At 43.8% G+C, this 15,345-nt stretch overlaps 1 protein-coding gene across 2 annotated transcripts; it reads right to left on the minus strand.

Annotated features, from left to right (window-relative positions):
* Positions 1-340: 340 nt before the first annotated feature.
* Positions 341-14,156, minus strand: LOC106580862 (coiled-coil domain-containing protein 9). Of its 2 annotated transcripts, none has more exons than XM_014162361.2 (15): positions 14,033-14,156; positions 13,429-13,522; positions 12,959-13,063; positions 12,405-12,566; positions 9,417-9,812; positions 8,992-9,075; positions 8,703-8,870; positions 8,221-8,399; positions 7,349-7,407; positions 7,085-7,190; positions 6,876-6,993; positions 6,078-6,591; positions 5,752-5,907; positions 5,031-5,132; positions 341-2,149 (listed from the first exon to the last, which is right to left on the minus strand). In XM_014162361.2, exons 2-15 carry the CDS (start codon positions 13,429-13,431, stop codon positions 2,145-2,147), a joined length of 2,157 nt encoding a protein of 718 aa, XP_014017836.1. In that variant the 5' UTR covers positions 13,432-13,522; positions 14,033-14,156; the 3' UTR covers positions 341-2,144. The 2 variants fall into 2 exon arrangements, with proteins under 2 accessions (XP_014017836.1, XP_014017834.1); XM_014162359.2 differs by lacking the exon at positions 341-2,149 and adding an exon at positions 4,091-4,856.
* Positions 14,157-15,345: the final 1,189 nt, after the last annotated feature.

Consider the following 15,345-nt stretch of genomic DNA (forward strand, 5'->3'; position numbering starts at 1 on the left):
ATAGTTTAACAGTTAGCCTACATCCCAGAATTATGATCGGTGCATTTGCCTATGATTATCTCACAGACGTCTATCAAAATGATGTCCATGAGGGTTGTTGATAAATAAAAAAATAAAAAAATCAAGTTAGATTTATTTAATATTCCTGGTCTCGTGGATGGTGAAATAGCATCACAAAAAATATTCTCCCTTGAGCAAAATCATAAACTAAAAGCCTGGACACTCACTTTGTGGGACTGGCAGAAACATCATTATAATCCCTACAAATAGGCACAAGAGACGCAAAATACAGCAGTCTGCTGTTTGAAGTTGCACTTATTGTAAATCACGAGAAACATAATTGAGACCGGACCACCATACATTTATTTGATATGAAAACTAAGAAGCAAAATAAAACAGAATACATTTCATGTTGAAAATTTGACAGTTGCATAAGAAACAATGAGTTTCCTGACAAATCAAAAAGCTTTCAATTGTAATCTCCTGCTTGATTGATTAAAGTGTCAATATCTTGGAATAAAAAAATAAAATAAATCATGGTTATCAACTGATGTATTCGATTACGGGTCAAGCTAGTTTAGATAGGCCAGTTACATTCCACTCCAAAAACAAACCCAAATAACGCAGTTTTGTATTCACACGAAGAAATTGCAGGTAAATTCGATACTTATAATACAATCACTAAGTCGTCAGAAACGGAAAACGAGGACATACGAATGCAAATGGCAAAAAAATAGATTCCCCCCCCCCCACACACACACACACACACAAAACATTGGAATGTTTAGTTGCTTTCAAAATACTATAGACTACATATTGCATTTCCTTGGGTTCTTGACTTCTCGTCTCACCTCTTCATTACTTTTTGAGAAATAAAATGAAAGCATAGTTCAATATCTGTGCTCCTGAACATTATAGGCGAGCCAGAGTTTGAGTTCATGACTAAGAGTAGGCTAAAAAAGCCAACAAGATAAAAAAATATCGAACCAAAATATTGGTCTGTTGAGCTACATGTTCTGATGCCCCTTGATTAAAACTAGAACGCCACTAGCGATCTATTGCAAATAAGAAAGTAAAAGGAAAGCTTTGGATTGTCATGGTTATCAACAAACATAATTGCCAGGATCACATGATGCCTGTATTTAAGTACAGTGTACCCCACTTAAAAATAAACAAATAACATTTAACTATACTCCTCTTGGGGTCCCAAATGTAAACCAACTTTGTTACATTATCAGGAGACAGAATGTAAATTTTTCAATGCCATGGCTTATATTCATTCACATTATCAGTTTAATGACAAAATATAACTGAAAAGTAATACATTTTAAGGCCAATCCTTATCCATGCACACATCACAAAGAGAGGGTTCGCGTTGCAAATGGCACCCTATTGCCTTTATAGTGCACTACTTTTGACCATGGCCCATAGGACTCAAAAGAAGTGCACTATATAGAGATCGTGCCATTTGGGACAAAAACAGTGTCAGTTTTTTTGGGGGGGGTCTTGGCAATATTTAAAGTAAGGGCTATTAAAACAAGTGTGGATAAACTCATCACCAGGATGTCTACATTCAAGGAGGAGAATGCTCTTTCAACTGTTAGCATGCCAAATATGGCATTTTTAGCCATGTTGAAGGGGCATAGTCTCTTTGACCTTCAAAAGAGGTGGTTTAAAAAAAATGCTAAAAAAAGGTTGAAAAACTGAGGTAAGAGAATTTAATATTTTTCAGACTTTGCGAAATGTAAAAGTTTGATTTGTTAATCACACACAAACCAATAACACAAAAAGAAAAATGGTAAAAACAAGTCAGGGCTTTGTTGACTTGACATCACAGTTACATCCTGATTGGCTGCTATAAAACCCAAGCCATTTACCATAGTGGCTCAAATGAACGGCAGAATCACTATTCTATGCAAGGTGCTGCTCCGAGTCAAACAGAACATACGTGGTCTGATTGTTGAGGAGAGGAAGCGGTTTGGAGGCCTGGTGCCCGACCACATCCCTCCAGGATGTCTGTGATGGCTGCTCCAGTCATGGTGCGCGAGACCCAGTTATCTTTCTTCTTGTCATTCTTTTCTCCCCTCATCCTCCCATCATCTGTGAACCACTAGTACTAAAAAGTCAGTTTCCTAGAGCAGATCTCAGCCTGTTGATAGAGAACAGAAAGGGGGGGGGGGTCACTGCGCTGCAAACTGGATTAATCTGCCCTCTGTGTCCCCAACACAGCACCACATGCATGGGACAGCATGGTATGGCATGGTCCCAGACTGGTATTAGCTCTCAGCAGACAAAATAAGTACCAATGGTTGTCCAAACATTTATATAATGCTCATACATGATATTATAGTACTACGATATATGGAATATGCTTAAATGAACGTAACCCAAGCTACTCACCATTGACTGTATGTGTCCTCAGCCAAATAGGCCTTTTCTGAAATGATCATTTGATTGCCTAGTCAACGTGGGATTGGGTAACAGTCCTCTCATGGACCAATATTAGTCTCGTAAACATCAAAGAACTCGAAGAGAGGTGGTTTTATTCAATCAGGCTCAGAGTTCAAAAGGGTTTCCATTACATCCACACCATCATGTCGGTCAGACCGCGGCTAATTTCCTCATAAAAGCCTTTCAACATTAATTGTGCCTCTTCTTCCCGTACTTCACCCTCACTAGACTAATCGGATTTGGTGTAGTGAGCGTCTTCATTCAGCCAAAGCATAGACACACAGGTCGAGTCCCAAAATGGCACCCTATTCCCTTTATAGTGCGCTACTTGTGACCAGAGCCCTATAAAAAGTATTGCATCATCAAGGGAATAGGACACTGTTTGGGATGCAGCCCCAGCCATTAGCTGTGGTGATTACCACCAGAGAAACACACTTACAAGGTTGTAAGGAGACGCCTAATAATGATGACAAGGACCAGACAACAAGGAAACATTTATCTACTCAGAAGAGCCTTTTACAGACTATGGGAGTTTTCACTGCCAGGGCTTCAATAAGAAAAACAGTCATAACGGTATCATGTTGTGATACCGAGGTACAGCTGTCAATCACGTCAAATGTGAAGTCATGGCGTCAGAAGGGTGCAATAACCTACAAAAACCAAAACGTCAATCCATGTTGAAGCAATCGGTCTACAACAGAACACTCAAGGGTTGGGGGATGTACTCGACATTTAGTACTCACGACTAGTATGGGAATTTTTTTTTTTTTTTTTAAATGTATGAAATATATGCATTCACTACTGTAAGTCGCTCTGGATAAGAGCGTCTGCTAAATGACTAAAATGTAAACATCTACAAAAATCTAGTCATACAATCCCACCTTCATAATGTTAATTTAATGGGCATTTAAGCTGCCTTGTCAAAGTGCAGTGCATTGTATTGTAGCTCCACAGAGAAATGCTCAATTCATTTGTTCTGTGTATCCCCAAAATATACCATCTGGGCTGTTACAGATAAACTCCACTCATGTAAAAAGCTTGAGTCATAAATAAATGATCCACTTCTAAAAAGGCATGTCATTGCTAATTCTAAGCACTCTGCCCTCAGAGACAAAGGGAGTGCAATGAATGCACATTATCCTACACATTGTTAAAAAAACGATTTAGAGTGCATTTTACACTGTGCTAATGAGCCACATTTTGTAATGTACTATTCCATATATATTTTTTTAACTAAGCTCACGAGAAAGCAATAAATGGTTTCTGAAACCATTAAAGCTTGAATCCTTAATTGAAACAATAACAAAAGTGGTCACCCCGCTTCTGTTTGGGAATAAAGCTAAGGGAGGGGCCTGGAGAAATGTAACCACTCAAATTCATAGACAGAGCTATGGATGCAAAGACTGACCAGCCATGATATCAAGAGGATAGTTTTAAATCATGTTGAGGCTATAGTGTTCGTTTACAAACAATGGAGTAAAACAAGCTTATATTTGGGGTTCTCTCAGAGTACGACAGTTGAACTAAGTTCATGAGGCATTTGAGTTATATTCTTCAAGAATCAAATGAGTATACTGTACATCATTAATTTATACATCCAAAAATGGATGTAGCAAATAAGTGAGAAACACGGGAATCATTTGTGTGTCATTGAAGAGCTTTACAGAGAGGTGCTATTCAACCTTCCTAGGCATGTCAAAGTGGAGACTATGGGAAAGGTCAAATTATGCATTTTGATGACATTGAGACAAAATACATAAACACAGGGCTAAAACACACATGTTTGTTTGGTGGTTTCAATTGAGTAATGCGCTGTTTAAACATGTTCTGTTATCATCCAATGAGTGTCTGGTTCTGGTTAGCACAATTTGCATCATTCCATTTCAGGCCGACTGATAAGTCTTCGCCAAACAGACATCAATTTAAGAAGCAGACAGCATGACGAGGAGAAATTAATGGAAGAGCTAATTTGATTCTTAATCTTCTCAAGCCACTATTCATCCATATGTCAGTCATGCGATTAACAAACCCATGAAAAACAGAAAATGTATGCGATTCTGCGCATTTGAGGTTGGGGACAGGGTGGGCAGCATGTATAGTAAATGCATTAACCCATAAAACAAGGAAATGAGAAGGAGAACCCAAAGGAAAGTGTTGAAGGGGTAAAACGGCAGGGTTTCACACAGTGAGGTGTTGTAGCCATCGTGAAGAGGGCGGAGGGTAGTACATTCAGTTCCCCAGGAGGAAATGGCAAGGCGGAGGAGTTTCACAGAGGATTGAGGAAAGAGAAGGCTCCCATTGGCCAGAAAATGCCGAGTGATGCAGTGAGCGACAGACAAGCCTTGGCCGTGTCCAACAGACGTTGGTTGTGGGGTCATGCCAGCCAGCCAACTTCAGACAGACAGCTGGAGAGGACACACAGGAGAGCGGTGAGCGGCGAATTAAGAAAAAAATATTAAAAAAGGAGGCTAAGAAAGGGAAGGAGGGAGGTAGGTTGGTTTGTGTTTTGTGGTTAGTGCTCGGTGGGAGTCAGAGACTTCATACAGAAACCATCTTAAAGTCATTGATGTGAACCGCACCTGAAGATGGCTGCTCTGAGGTGTCTGGGGCCGTCTCTGGGGCCGGCTCAGACAGGCTCTGGTCAGCCTCCAGGACAGGAGCGGCGGCAGGGGCCTCCTCATCTGGGTCAGACGATTCAGGGAAGGAAGAACGAGTCAGACATCATTCTATTTTTACCTCAACCTTCAGGTAGTCATAAAAATAAAACATCAGATGACCATAAGCAACAATACTTCTTTGCCTGCATTTTTATTCTGTGTGTAATTCAGCCTTTCAGTCTCACAGGATCTTCTAGCATTAAAAGGCACAGTGCAGTCAAAAACGTGAAATGCCTGTGTTTTATATACATTTCCACAACATGAAGTTGGAATAAAGCTGTGAAATGTTGAAAATGACGATATTGTCCTTTTCGTGCAAGAGCCGTTTGAAAAGGCCGCCTGAAATTTCAGCCTGGTTTGGTAGGAAGGAGTTTTTGCCTTCCTGATGACATCATCAGGCGCTAAATTTGTTAATAGACCAACAAGAAAGTTCCAAACCTTTCTACAAATAACAGCTAGTTTCCCCCTCCCCACTCAGACCACTGCCAGACAGTCCTAGCTAAATTCTTGTTTGAGAAATTGCTCTTTGCTAAGAAGCTGACCATTTAATTGAAAACAATCACAGTAAGGTACTTAGTTGTTACCTAGAAATGATTTGATATTGAGATTAAAAAAAACGGCTGCTTTGCAGTGGGACAGTTACCCTCTGTGGGGGTAGCAGGTGTCTCCTGGGCTGGTGGAATGGCTGTGGTCTCCTCTTTCTCTGCGGGGTCAGTAGGGGTAGAGACAGGATCTAATGATGATACAGGAGTTTTGTCCTGGATCAGAGTCCCCTCTGGTGGAGCAGCAGTGACCACAACTGAGAGTTATATAGAGAACGATAGAGGGAGGGGGGAGATATGAGTGTGGATGATCAACTTTGCTGGTTTATCCTGAATTAAAATGGAAGCACATTCAACAGTATGCCAACTGTATGATATGATCTTGCAATATAATACAACGGTCAAACCAATATATAAATATCGGTACCTGTCCGTTTGTCCCTCTCCTTCTGGTTGGGACTGGGGGTTGGGCTGGGGCTGGAGTTGCGGCTGTCTTCTTGGACCTTAACCTGGGCAGGGCCCTCATCAGTGCTGGGGGGTTTTGGGGGGCTTTCCCCCATACTGCTCCGGGGGGACTGCATCTCCATCTCCTCCCCCCAGTCTCTGACCGGCTGGTGGCCGTCCAGGAGAAAAAAGGGACTGAGGGGCTTGAGGCCATCGGGGGAGTTCTGAACCTCCTGTGGGGAGGGGATGTAGACTTTGGGCCTCGGGGTGCGCTTCTCTTTGGGACTGGTTGAAGAGGGGGGAGTGGAGGGAAAGGGTGAGGTGGCGGCGGGCTTTAATGCTGTGGTTTCTGGGCGAGGTGTCTTCTTCGTGGACTGTCCGCCTTTCCCTTCCCCCTCATCGTCTCCCTCGGAGTCGTCATCCCCGTCCATATCATTGTCCTCTTTGTCGCTGGCATCCTCCCACTCATCCTCATCTGCATCACCACTCTTCTCCATCTAAGAGGGAAAGAAGCAGGCAAGTCACCTGTTAATGTAGATCATGGAAAGAGATCATGTTCAAAAACAACACAGGTATACATTGTCCTGTATGGCTCAGTTGGTAGAGCATGGTGCTTGTACCGCCAAGGTGATGGACTCGTTTCCCGGGGCCAACCATATGTAAAATGTATACAAGCACGACTAAGACGGTTTGGATAAGTGTCTGCTAAATGGCATTTATTAGATTATATATAATGTGCCAAAACACAGATCCCAGTGCATGGTGGTGGGAGACGACATACCTTTTGTGATGAGGGAGATTTGGCCTTCCATTCCTCCTTCTGAGTCTTTTCCTCCTTCTTCTTGGGTTTGTCTTCCTTCTCTTTCTCCTCCTCCGCCTCCCAGCGGTTATCGTGCATGCTGTCAAAGAGATCCGGTCATTGGAATGGTGAGGAACGAAAGCAGAAAACAAAACAGACGTTGTTCTAAAGCCTTAGAAGAGGAGCTGTACCTGTAGCTCTGTCTCTGTCCTCGTCCCCTCCCCCCCTCCCTGGGTCCTCTACCCTGCCCCAGGAAGTCTCCGAACGTGGGCGCCTTGGGAGGCCCCTTCACATCATCTGTGGAAGTGAAGGATGAGGAGAGTTCAAATTGGAGGGGTTGGAAGAATAGGATTAAAGACCTTGAAAACAAAATTAATGGCAGCCCCAGTACTGACACAGCAGTGCTGCTCTTAAGGCATCATAATCCCTTTATAGTGAACTATTTGCCTACTTGCCTCTGCCTCCCTGGTCTGGCAGCATGCCCTCCACAGCCACAGCTGGGTCCTCCTTGAACCTGTGATAGCACCACTGGGTCAGATCTCCTCACCTTCACACCCTGTCACACTGCATTACCACAGGACCTGTCAACCCCTCCCTGCCACCACCCCCACACCTATTGCACAGTCACAAGAAACAAAGACATGGCTAAAGGACAATCCGACTTGTGAACATAATCCCTAGCTGTGTATCGCCGCTTTCCATGTTATTTGTAGCTTGTGAGGTGTGGAAACACTGTTTGTTGCTTTTATGCATTTTATTTTGTTGCTTTTTGTGCTATTGCTCTGTCTGTCTGCAACGTGTTGCTCTGCATGTGCTCACTGCTCATTGTTGATCTGTTATCATTGAAATCGTTTTTAATAACCTGCCCAGGGACTGCGTTTGAAAATTTGCCATCTGGCTAAAACCCGGCACTTTTACTGAAACGTTGATTAAAATGTGCACTGTCCCTGTAAAAATACAAATAATCTCACACTGCCTCCACGCTCTAACAGCGAAAGAACCAACTAAAGAGAGGATGCTGAATGTGGTTCATGTTTATCCACTATTATTTAGATATGTTCTCTTGTGGCTCTCTCTTTCTGGGCTGCATCTCAGGATGTTCAGTAAATTGAAAACAACATCTAAAACAAAGTGTTGCATCTGGTAATTTCATATTTTGGAGCGGTTTTGTCATCTTGGGGATTCAGTATGCACCGCCTGGTTTGGTTCGGTTCACTGAATGCCTGCTGTTGTATTTTTGTGAATAAAACCCATGGCTGTCTCCGAGGACATTTGTGAGCGAGGTGTGATCAGTGTGTCAGTGGTCCTCCTCCAGTCAGTCACTCACAAGCTGTCAGTCTTCTGGGCGTCCCATTCCCGTCTCCACTGGCCCGTGGCGTTCCTGTGCCTGGCCAGACGCTCCTCGTCAATCTCCTCACGCTCCTTCTTCCAGCAAAGGTACTCGGCACGCTCCCGGCCAGTCAGAGACATGGTCATATCCATGGAGCCCTTAGGGCCTCCGACTCTCTGTGTGTGTGAGTGAGTGAGTGAGTGAGTGAGTGAGTGAGTGAGAGAGTGAGAGAGTGAGAGAGTGAGAGAGTGAGAGAGTGAGAGAGTGAGAGAGAAGGGGAAAGGAAAGTAGCAGGATTGATAACAGGATTTAAGAGAGAAGGGAATTAATAACGATGCAGAGGAGAGAAAGGAAAGACATTATAAACCGATAAATCGAACTTTGTTATAATTTTCAATAAAGGAATCGTTTCAACCAAAAGAAGACAAACCCCACAGAACATTTGACCGATCATGCCTTCCACAAAACAGAACACTCACTGTCCACGCCTTCTCCAGCTCAGATCCCGTCTTCACGTTGTCAAAGTCTACGCCGCCCCAGTTTCGGACGTGTCGGCGGCTGCCCTCCTTGCGGTCCATGTCCGGGACTGGGCCGGAGCGCCGCGGGTCATCCAGGAAGTTACGGATGGGCTTCTCTCCCTCGGCAGGCTGCAGAAGGATTCCAAAGACAGCACCCTTACACTCCATCTATTTCACATCTTCAATGCTAAACTGTCATCAAATAATCCGATTGTAATTGTATTTTTACAAAATGGCATCCTGTACATACCCTTTGACCTCTTTCATACTCTGCAATCTTCTCCATCTCCTCGTTCATCTTCTCAATGTTCTGCCTCCTTTTCTCCTCCCACTCCTACAGAGGGGCACAACAGAGGCACACTATTTTAGAAAGAATAAAGAGAGAAGTGATACGCCATCCCAATTCGCTTCATTTCACACCCATATGTTTTAGCTATATCTTGTCTTTTTCTCCAATTACTATAGTATGTAGTCATCTTCCCCATTACTCATGTCATTGCAAAGTAACCTACATCATCATCACTAAGATATACTGTACAACCAAAAGGTCGAACCTTCATTGTGGAGACTATGCCACTGGTAAACCTCCGTGAGGCTATTGAAACTATACAACCTGGCACATCTACAGCAACATTGCCTCGCTAGTTATTAGCTGACATGGTTTTGCTCTCAGACCTTAGACTTCCTGTGTGGTGGTGGTCCTCCTTCTCTTTCTCTTCCTCCCCTTCCTCTCTTTCCTCCGCGTGGGGCACGTTCACTGCGGCCGGGGCCCACTCCTGGCCCCTCCATGCTTGGACCCCTGTCCTCTCTTGGTGGTCTCTCCTCTCTTGGTGGTCTCCCCTCTCTTGGTGGTCTGTCATGGGACTGGCGTGAGTCTGCTAGGGGTCTGTCAGGGCGTTGCTCTCTCCTCTCCTGCCGTGATCCTCCCCCTCTCTGTCCACCCCTGCTGAGCCGCCCGGACGAAGCCCTCCGCGGGGGGCTTTCAACTTGGGGTCTGGGGTCGTCTCCCTCCTCAGAGTCCCGCCTGTCTCGCGGTGGCCCTTGTTTCCAGTCATTGATCACCCGTTTCTCCTGCAGGGAGAACATACGTTTTGATTATGTCCGCTTTATCCCACTGAGAGACCGGAAAAACCATGGCACACATACGTACATTTAGGGCAATACCACAGCACCCTAAACAAGTCCCTTCTTGTCTGAATGAGTGACCTTTACTGTGTGAAGAGTGGGGTGGATCACAGCTGTAGGGGCCATCTGGGACCGGACATGATCTCAACAGGCTTTGATTAAAATGCACTCCAGCCTGTCTCTCCACGGGAGGCTGATTAAAAAACATGCTGTCTGACAGGAGGTGGTATGTACTGGAATTACCTTCAAGAGCACGAATGGCTTGAGAGCATCCCCTTCAGGAAGTAATACAGGGCGCTACCCAAATGGCACCCTATTCCCCCCATAGGCACTGGTCAAAAGTAGTGCCTATGAAGGGAATAGGGTGCCATTTGGGACACAACCATAGCCAGGGATTTGCATTCACCTCCACCTATGTAGAATGTAATTATATAACTTTTACCCATCTGAACATAGATTTATAATCATCAAGCTGAAGCAGGGGTATAAAGTTGGAACCAGATGCACAATTTCCATGAGTGGTTTCCTAATATGGGCAGACACATGACGCATGTTCAAAACATCTCTCTGTTCATGGTGTACGTCATCACTTCCCTGTTCTGTGTCAGGTGTACCAGACTCAGCTAGCATCATTTCACCCAGCTGCTGTAAGATATATGGCCCTCTCAGGTCCACCTCATGTCAACGTCCTCCATTAGGCATCCCTAATCTCATTCAGCTGCCAGAGCAGGGGAAAATGTATGATTTGACTGACAGGAAATTGGATGTGAGCAGGCAAATAGACTTTTGCAGGCGTCCATCTATGAGACTTGTTCTGGTAGAGGCCATCTTTCAGAGCTCAGGAGGTTATCTCGAGGCCAAGTGTTTGAGAGTGGACATTGTCATGTTTTTGGTTTCTTAAATCATGTTTGTTCAATTGGCACAAACTTAAAACCTGTTGGGGCTAGGGGGCAGTATTTGCACGGCCGGATAAAAAAACGTAACCGATTTAATCTGGTTACTACTCTTGCCCAGAAACGAGAATATGCATATAATTAGTAGATTTGGATAGAAAACACTCTAAAGTTTCTAAAACTTTGAATGGTGTCTGTGAGTATAACAGAACTCATATGGCAGGCCAAAACCTGAGAAGATTCCATACAGGAAGTGCCCTGTCTGACAATTTGTTGTCCTTCAGTTGCATCTCTATCGAAAATACAGCATCTCTGCTGTAACGTGACATTTTCTAAGGCTTCCATTGGCTCTCAGAAGGCGCCAGAAAGTGTAATGGGGTGTCTGCTGTCTCTGGGCGAAGAACAGCAGGAGAATTTGTGAGTGGTCAGCCTGGGAACATTGACACTGGAGATGCACGTTCATGAGAATTCTCCATTTTTTTCTTTCAGCCTTTGAATGAATACAACGTCACCCGGTTGGAATATTATCGCTATTTTACGAGAAAAATAGCATAAAAATTAATTTTAAACAGCATTTGACATGCTTCGAAGTACGGTAATGGAATATTTTGAAATGTTTTGTCACGAAATGCGCTTGCGCGACACCCTTCAGATAGTGACCTGAACGCACGAACAAAACGGAGGTATTTGGATATAACTATGGATTATTTGGAACCAAAAAAACATTTGTTGTTGAAGTAGAAGTCCTGGGAGTGCATTCTGACGAAGAACAGCAAAGGTAATCCAATTTTTCTAATAGTAATTCGCAGTTTGGTGAGGGCCAAACTTGGTGGGTGTCAAAATAGCTAGCCGTGATGGCCGGGCTATCTACTCAGAATATTGCAAAATGTGCTATCACCGAAAAGCTATTTTAAAATCTGACACCGCGATTGCATAAAGGAGTTCTGTATCTATAATTCTTAAAATAATTGTTAAGTATTTTGTGAACGTTAATCATGAGTAATTTAGTAAATTCACCGGAAGTTTGCGGTGGGTATGCTAGTTCTGAACATCACATGCTAATGTAAAAAGCTGGTTTTTGATATAAATATGAACTTGGTTGAACAAAACATGCATGTATTGTATAACATAATGTCCTAGGAGTGTCATCTGATGAAGATCATCAAAGGTTAGTGCTGCATTTAGCTGTGGTTTTGGTTTTTGTGACATATATGCTTGCTTTGAAAATGGCTGTGTGATTATTTTTGGCAGGGTACTCTCCTGACATAATGTAATGTTTTACTTTCGCTGTAAAGCTTTTTTGAAATCGGACAATGTGGTTAGATTAACGAGAGTCTTGTCTTTAAAATGGTGTAAAATAGTAATATGTTTGAGAAATTGAAGTTAAAGCATTTTTGAGGTATTTGTATTTCGCGCCACGCGATTCCACTGGCTGTTGACTAGGGTGGGACGCTTGCCCAGGGAAGTTAATAAATTGCTTTCAAATGGAAATAGCGTGCTCTTATTGGACAAGTTCAGGTAGTAACTAGTCCATATCTAATTTTTGTGCCTAATGAACATGACTGATTTGGTCATTAGTCAGCTTGGTCTGATATAGCCTGGTACTAAAGTATGCGCTGAGACAGAGCCCTCCACCTGATCTCACCCCTGCAGGTTTGAAGAGGTCTACGGTGACAGTGAAGTTCTCATTCTCTGTCCTCCATCGGTCTCCCTCTGGCGGCCCATCATGAGGGCGGCCCTTCCTGGGTGGGTGCGTCTTCACGGCAATCCCCTCCTGCTCCGCCTTCTTTTTGTCCTCTTCTATTTCCTGTAGAAAGATAACAAAATAAAGGTTGGCTGATGATAGGCTCATCAGTGTCTCACCCTAACCTGATAAATCATGCATTCATTCTGGGAGAGTCAACAGAAAAGTGACCGATGACCATAATTTGAATATCCAGACAGTCAGAAAGCTATTTTACAACATGGCTACGCAATTTAGCTGTGTGATATAAGCTAATAATATAATACAATAGGGTATACTATTTAGCAGACACTTTTATCCAAAGCAACTTATAGGGCATGCATACATTTTCGTATGGGTGGCCCCAACGGAGAATCGGGCCCACGGTACTGACATTGCAAGTGCCATGCTCAACCAACTGAGCCACCCAGATGCTGCTACAACAGAACTATAAATCGGATCCTGTGGGAGCTCACCTGGTACCTCCGGACCAGAGCTTCATTCTTCTTGCGCAGAGCCTCGATCCGTCTGTCAAGCTCAGCATCCTTCTCCTCCTTTGTCTTGAGATCCACCACTGTAGACTGAGAAATTGAAGGTGTACATGCATTTAGAATAAGATTCTACAACAGGGTCGTTCAAAACAAGCACCGTGATTGGTGCTGATCTACGGTACTCGGCGGACTGCAGCACAGCGTGCAAAAAAAAAAGTTATTTAGCACACTCTCTCGTGTACAATTGCTTTAGTATTGCATGTCACGGTTAACCAACTGTGATACTGCACGTTTGATTCCCATTATGGTTTGGTTTGCATATCACACTCTCAGAGAAGCTAGTATGTATGATTTTGGCAATGTCTGAAGTAAGACTAAAGCAATACATCAGCCTAAACTACAGTCAATCTGCAAAATTACAACACATAATATATAATTGCATTTCCGAAGCTCACCATGGCCTCTTGCCTGTCCTTATGCGCAGGTGGTGGACTGAAATCCTGCTTCTTCCAGATGATGTGGGGTTTTAAAAAGTCTGAGAAATTCAGCCTGGAAGGTTGTACACACATTACACAATAACCACTGCAGTACACTGGAGAAATAGAGATCCACAAACGTGAAACAGCCGTATTTGCAGCATGAACGGAGTACCAGAATGGAATTGGCCAGGCTATGGATAATTAATTAGCCTACATAAAGCGAAGGTGTTGTAGCCTAAGTTAATTCAAACATCCTTCACGAGTCCAGCTGCGTTCTGTGAGAAAGCCTTCTTGGGTATTAGTGAAAGCACATTACCTAGAAAGTAGTTTAGTATGACACGCAAATCACGTTATAGCAAATGACTTCCACATTAGCCTACCGTTACAAATTAAACAAGTAAATAACATTGGTTTTAAACGTTCTCTTTAGACACTTGAAGCGCACCACACCAGACCATGTCTACGCTACCGGTAAGGAGTCGTAGCCCCCTGCTGGAAGTAACTGCATTAAAATATGCAACATTGTTTACAAGGTTGGGGTAAAGTTACAAAGTATAACAATATATTCGAACTAGATTACCTTTATCAAAGTGCGTTGTGGTTACAGACAGTGTGCTCAATACAATGTGTCCCGATATTCATTTTCTTCCTCTTGTTCTTCTTCTTCTTCGGTGGGGTTTATCAGCGGTTTTCATCCAACGTTATGGTGCATTACCGCCACCTACTGTACTGGAGTGTGGGCCAGTGACAGGGATAAACTAAATCCTACCTGCCAGCCCCGTTGCCCTTAAAAAAGATACAATATTTGAGACTATATCTAATGACGTTCTACTCAATATACTCTTCAAACTAATTTCCTGTATCCCCTTCTCCCTCATACTAGATCTCAGCCTCTCTCTTTCCCTCGGATACTGCCCACACTGTAGCATGTGGGCAGTATGCTTCACTGTCTCTGTTTCCTGGCAATAATCACACTTTCTTGTTGGATGCTTTCCTATCACATGTAAGGTCTTATTCAACCAGCTGTATCCCACCCTTAATCTTGTAAAATGTCTTCCTCTCTTCAGTCCCTTCCTTCCGTCCTCCCCTCCCGACTTTCCTCTGTACTTGAAATAAATGCCTGCCCTTGGCATCTATTCCACTTCTCCTGCCATTTCTGCCACCGTAACTGTCCATATCAGGCTTTTTACCTTGCCTTGCTAATTAAAACTACAACATCAACATCCCACTACTCAGTGCTTGTTTAGTCAGTTTCCCTCCACCCCCACATGGGCTGGGAACCAAGTAAATCTGATCTGTATACCCATTTGTCTAATCCTGCCATGATTTGTAGTACATCATAAAGCAGGTCTTGTCTGCTACATGAGCTAAAGGACTGGAGACTCATCAACACTGCATATGAATCAGAGCAAATAACTACTCTGTCTGGCTTGACTTCCTCCACCCACTGCAAGGCCAACAGTATGGCCATCAGCTCTGCTATATACTGTATACAGCCAGATGATTCCTGAGGATGGCTCACCTCTCACAGTTCTGGGTGACTTTAACCTCCCCACGTCTACCTTTGACTCATTCCTCTCTGCCTCCTTCTTTCCACTCCTCTCCTCTTTTGACCTCACCCTCTCACCTTCCCCCCCTACTCACAAGGCAGGCAATACGCTTGACCTCATCTTTACTAGATGCTGTTCTTCCACTAATCTCATTGCAACTCCCCTCCAAATCTCCGACCACTACCTTGTATCCTTTTCCCTCTTGCTCTCATCCAACACTTCTCACTCTGCCCCTACTCGGATGGTATTGCGCCGTCCCAACCTTCGCTCTCTCTCTCCCGCTACTCTCTCCTCTTCCATCCTATCATCTCTTCCCTCTGCTCAAACCTTCTCCAACCTATCT

Source organism: Salmo salar, chromosome ssa20, assembly GCF_905237065.1.
Source record: "Salmo salar chromosome ssa20, Ssal_v3.1, whole genome shotgun sequence".
NCBI classification, from domain to species: domain Eukaryota; kingdom Metazoa; phylum Chordata; class Actinopteri; order Salmoniformes; family Salmonidae; genus Salmo; species Salmo salar.

What these genes read in the sequence shown, in the direction of transcription:
- LOC106580862 (XM_014162359.2), bottom strand. An exon ending in GCCCAGAAGACTGACAGCTT is followed by an intron (nt 7,408 to 8,220) that starts GTGAGTGACTGA and finishes GTGCTATCACAG; the next exon opens with GTTCAAGGAGGACCCAGCTG. An exon ending in AATCTCCCTCATCACAAAAG is followed by an intron (nt 6,592 to 6,875) that starts GTATGTCGTCTC and finishes TTTCCCTCTTAG; the next exon opens with ATGGAGAAGAGTGGTGATGC.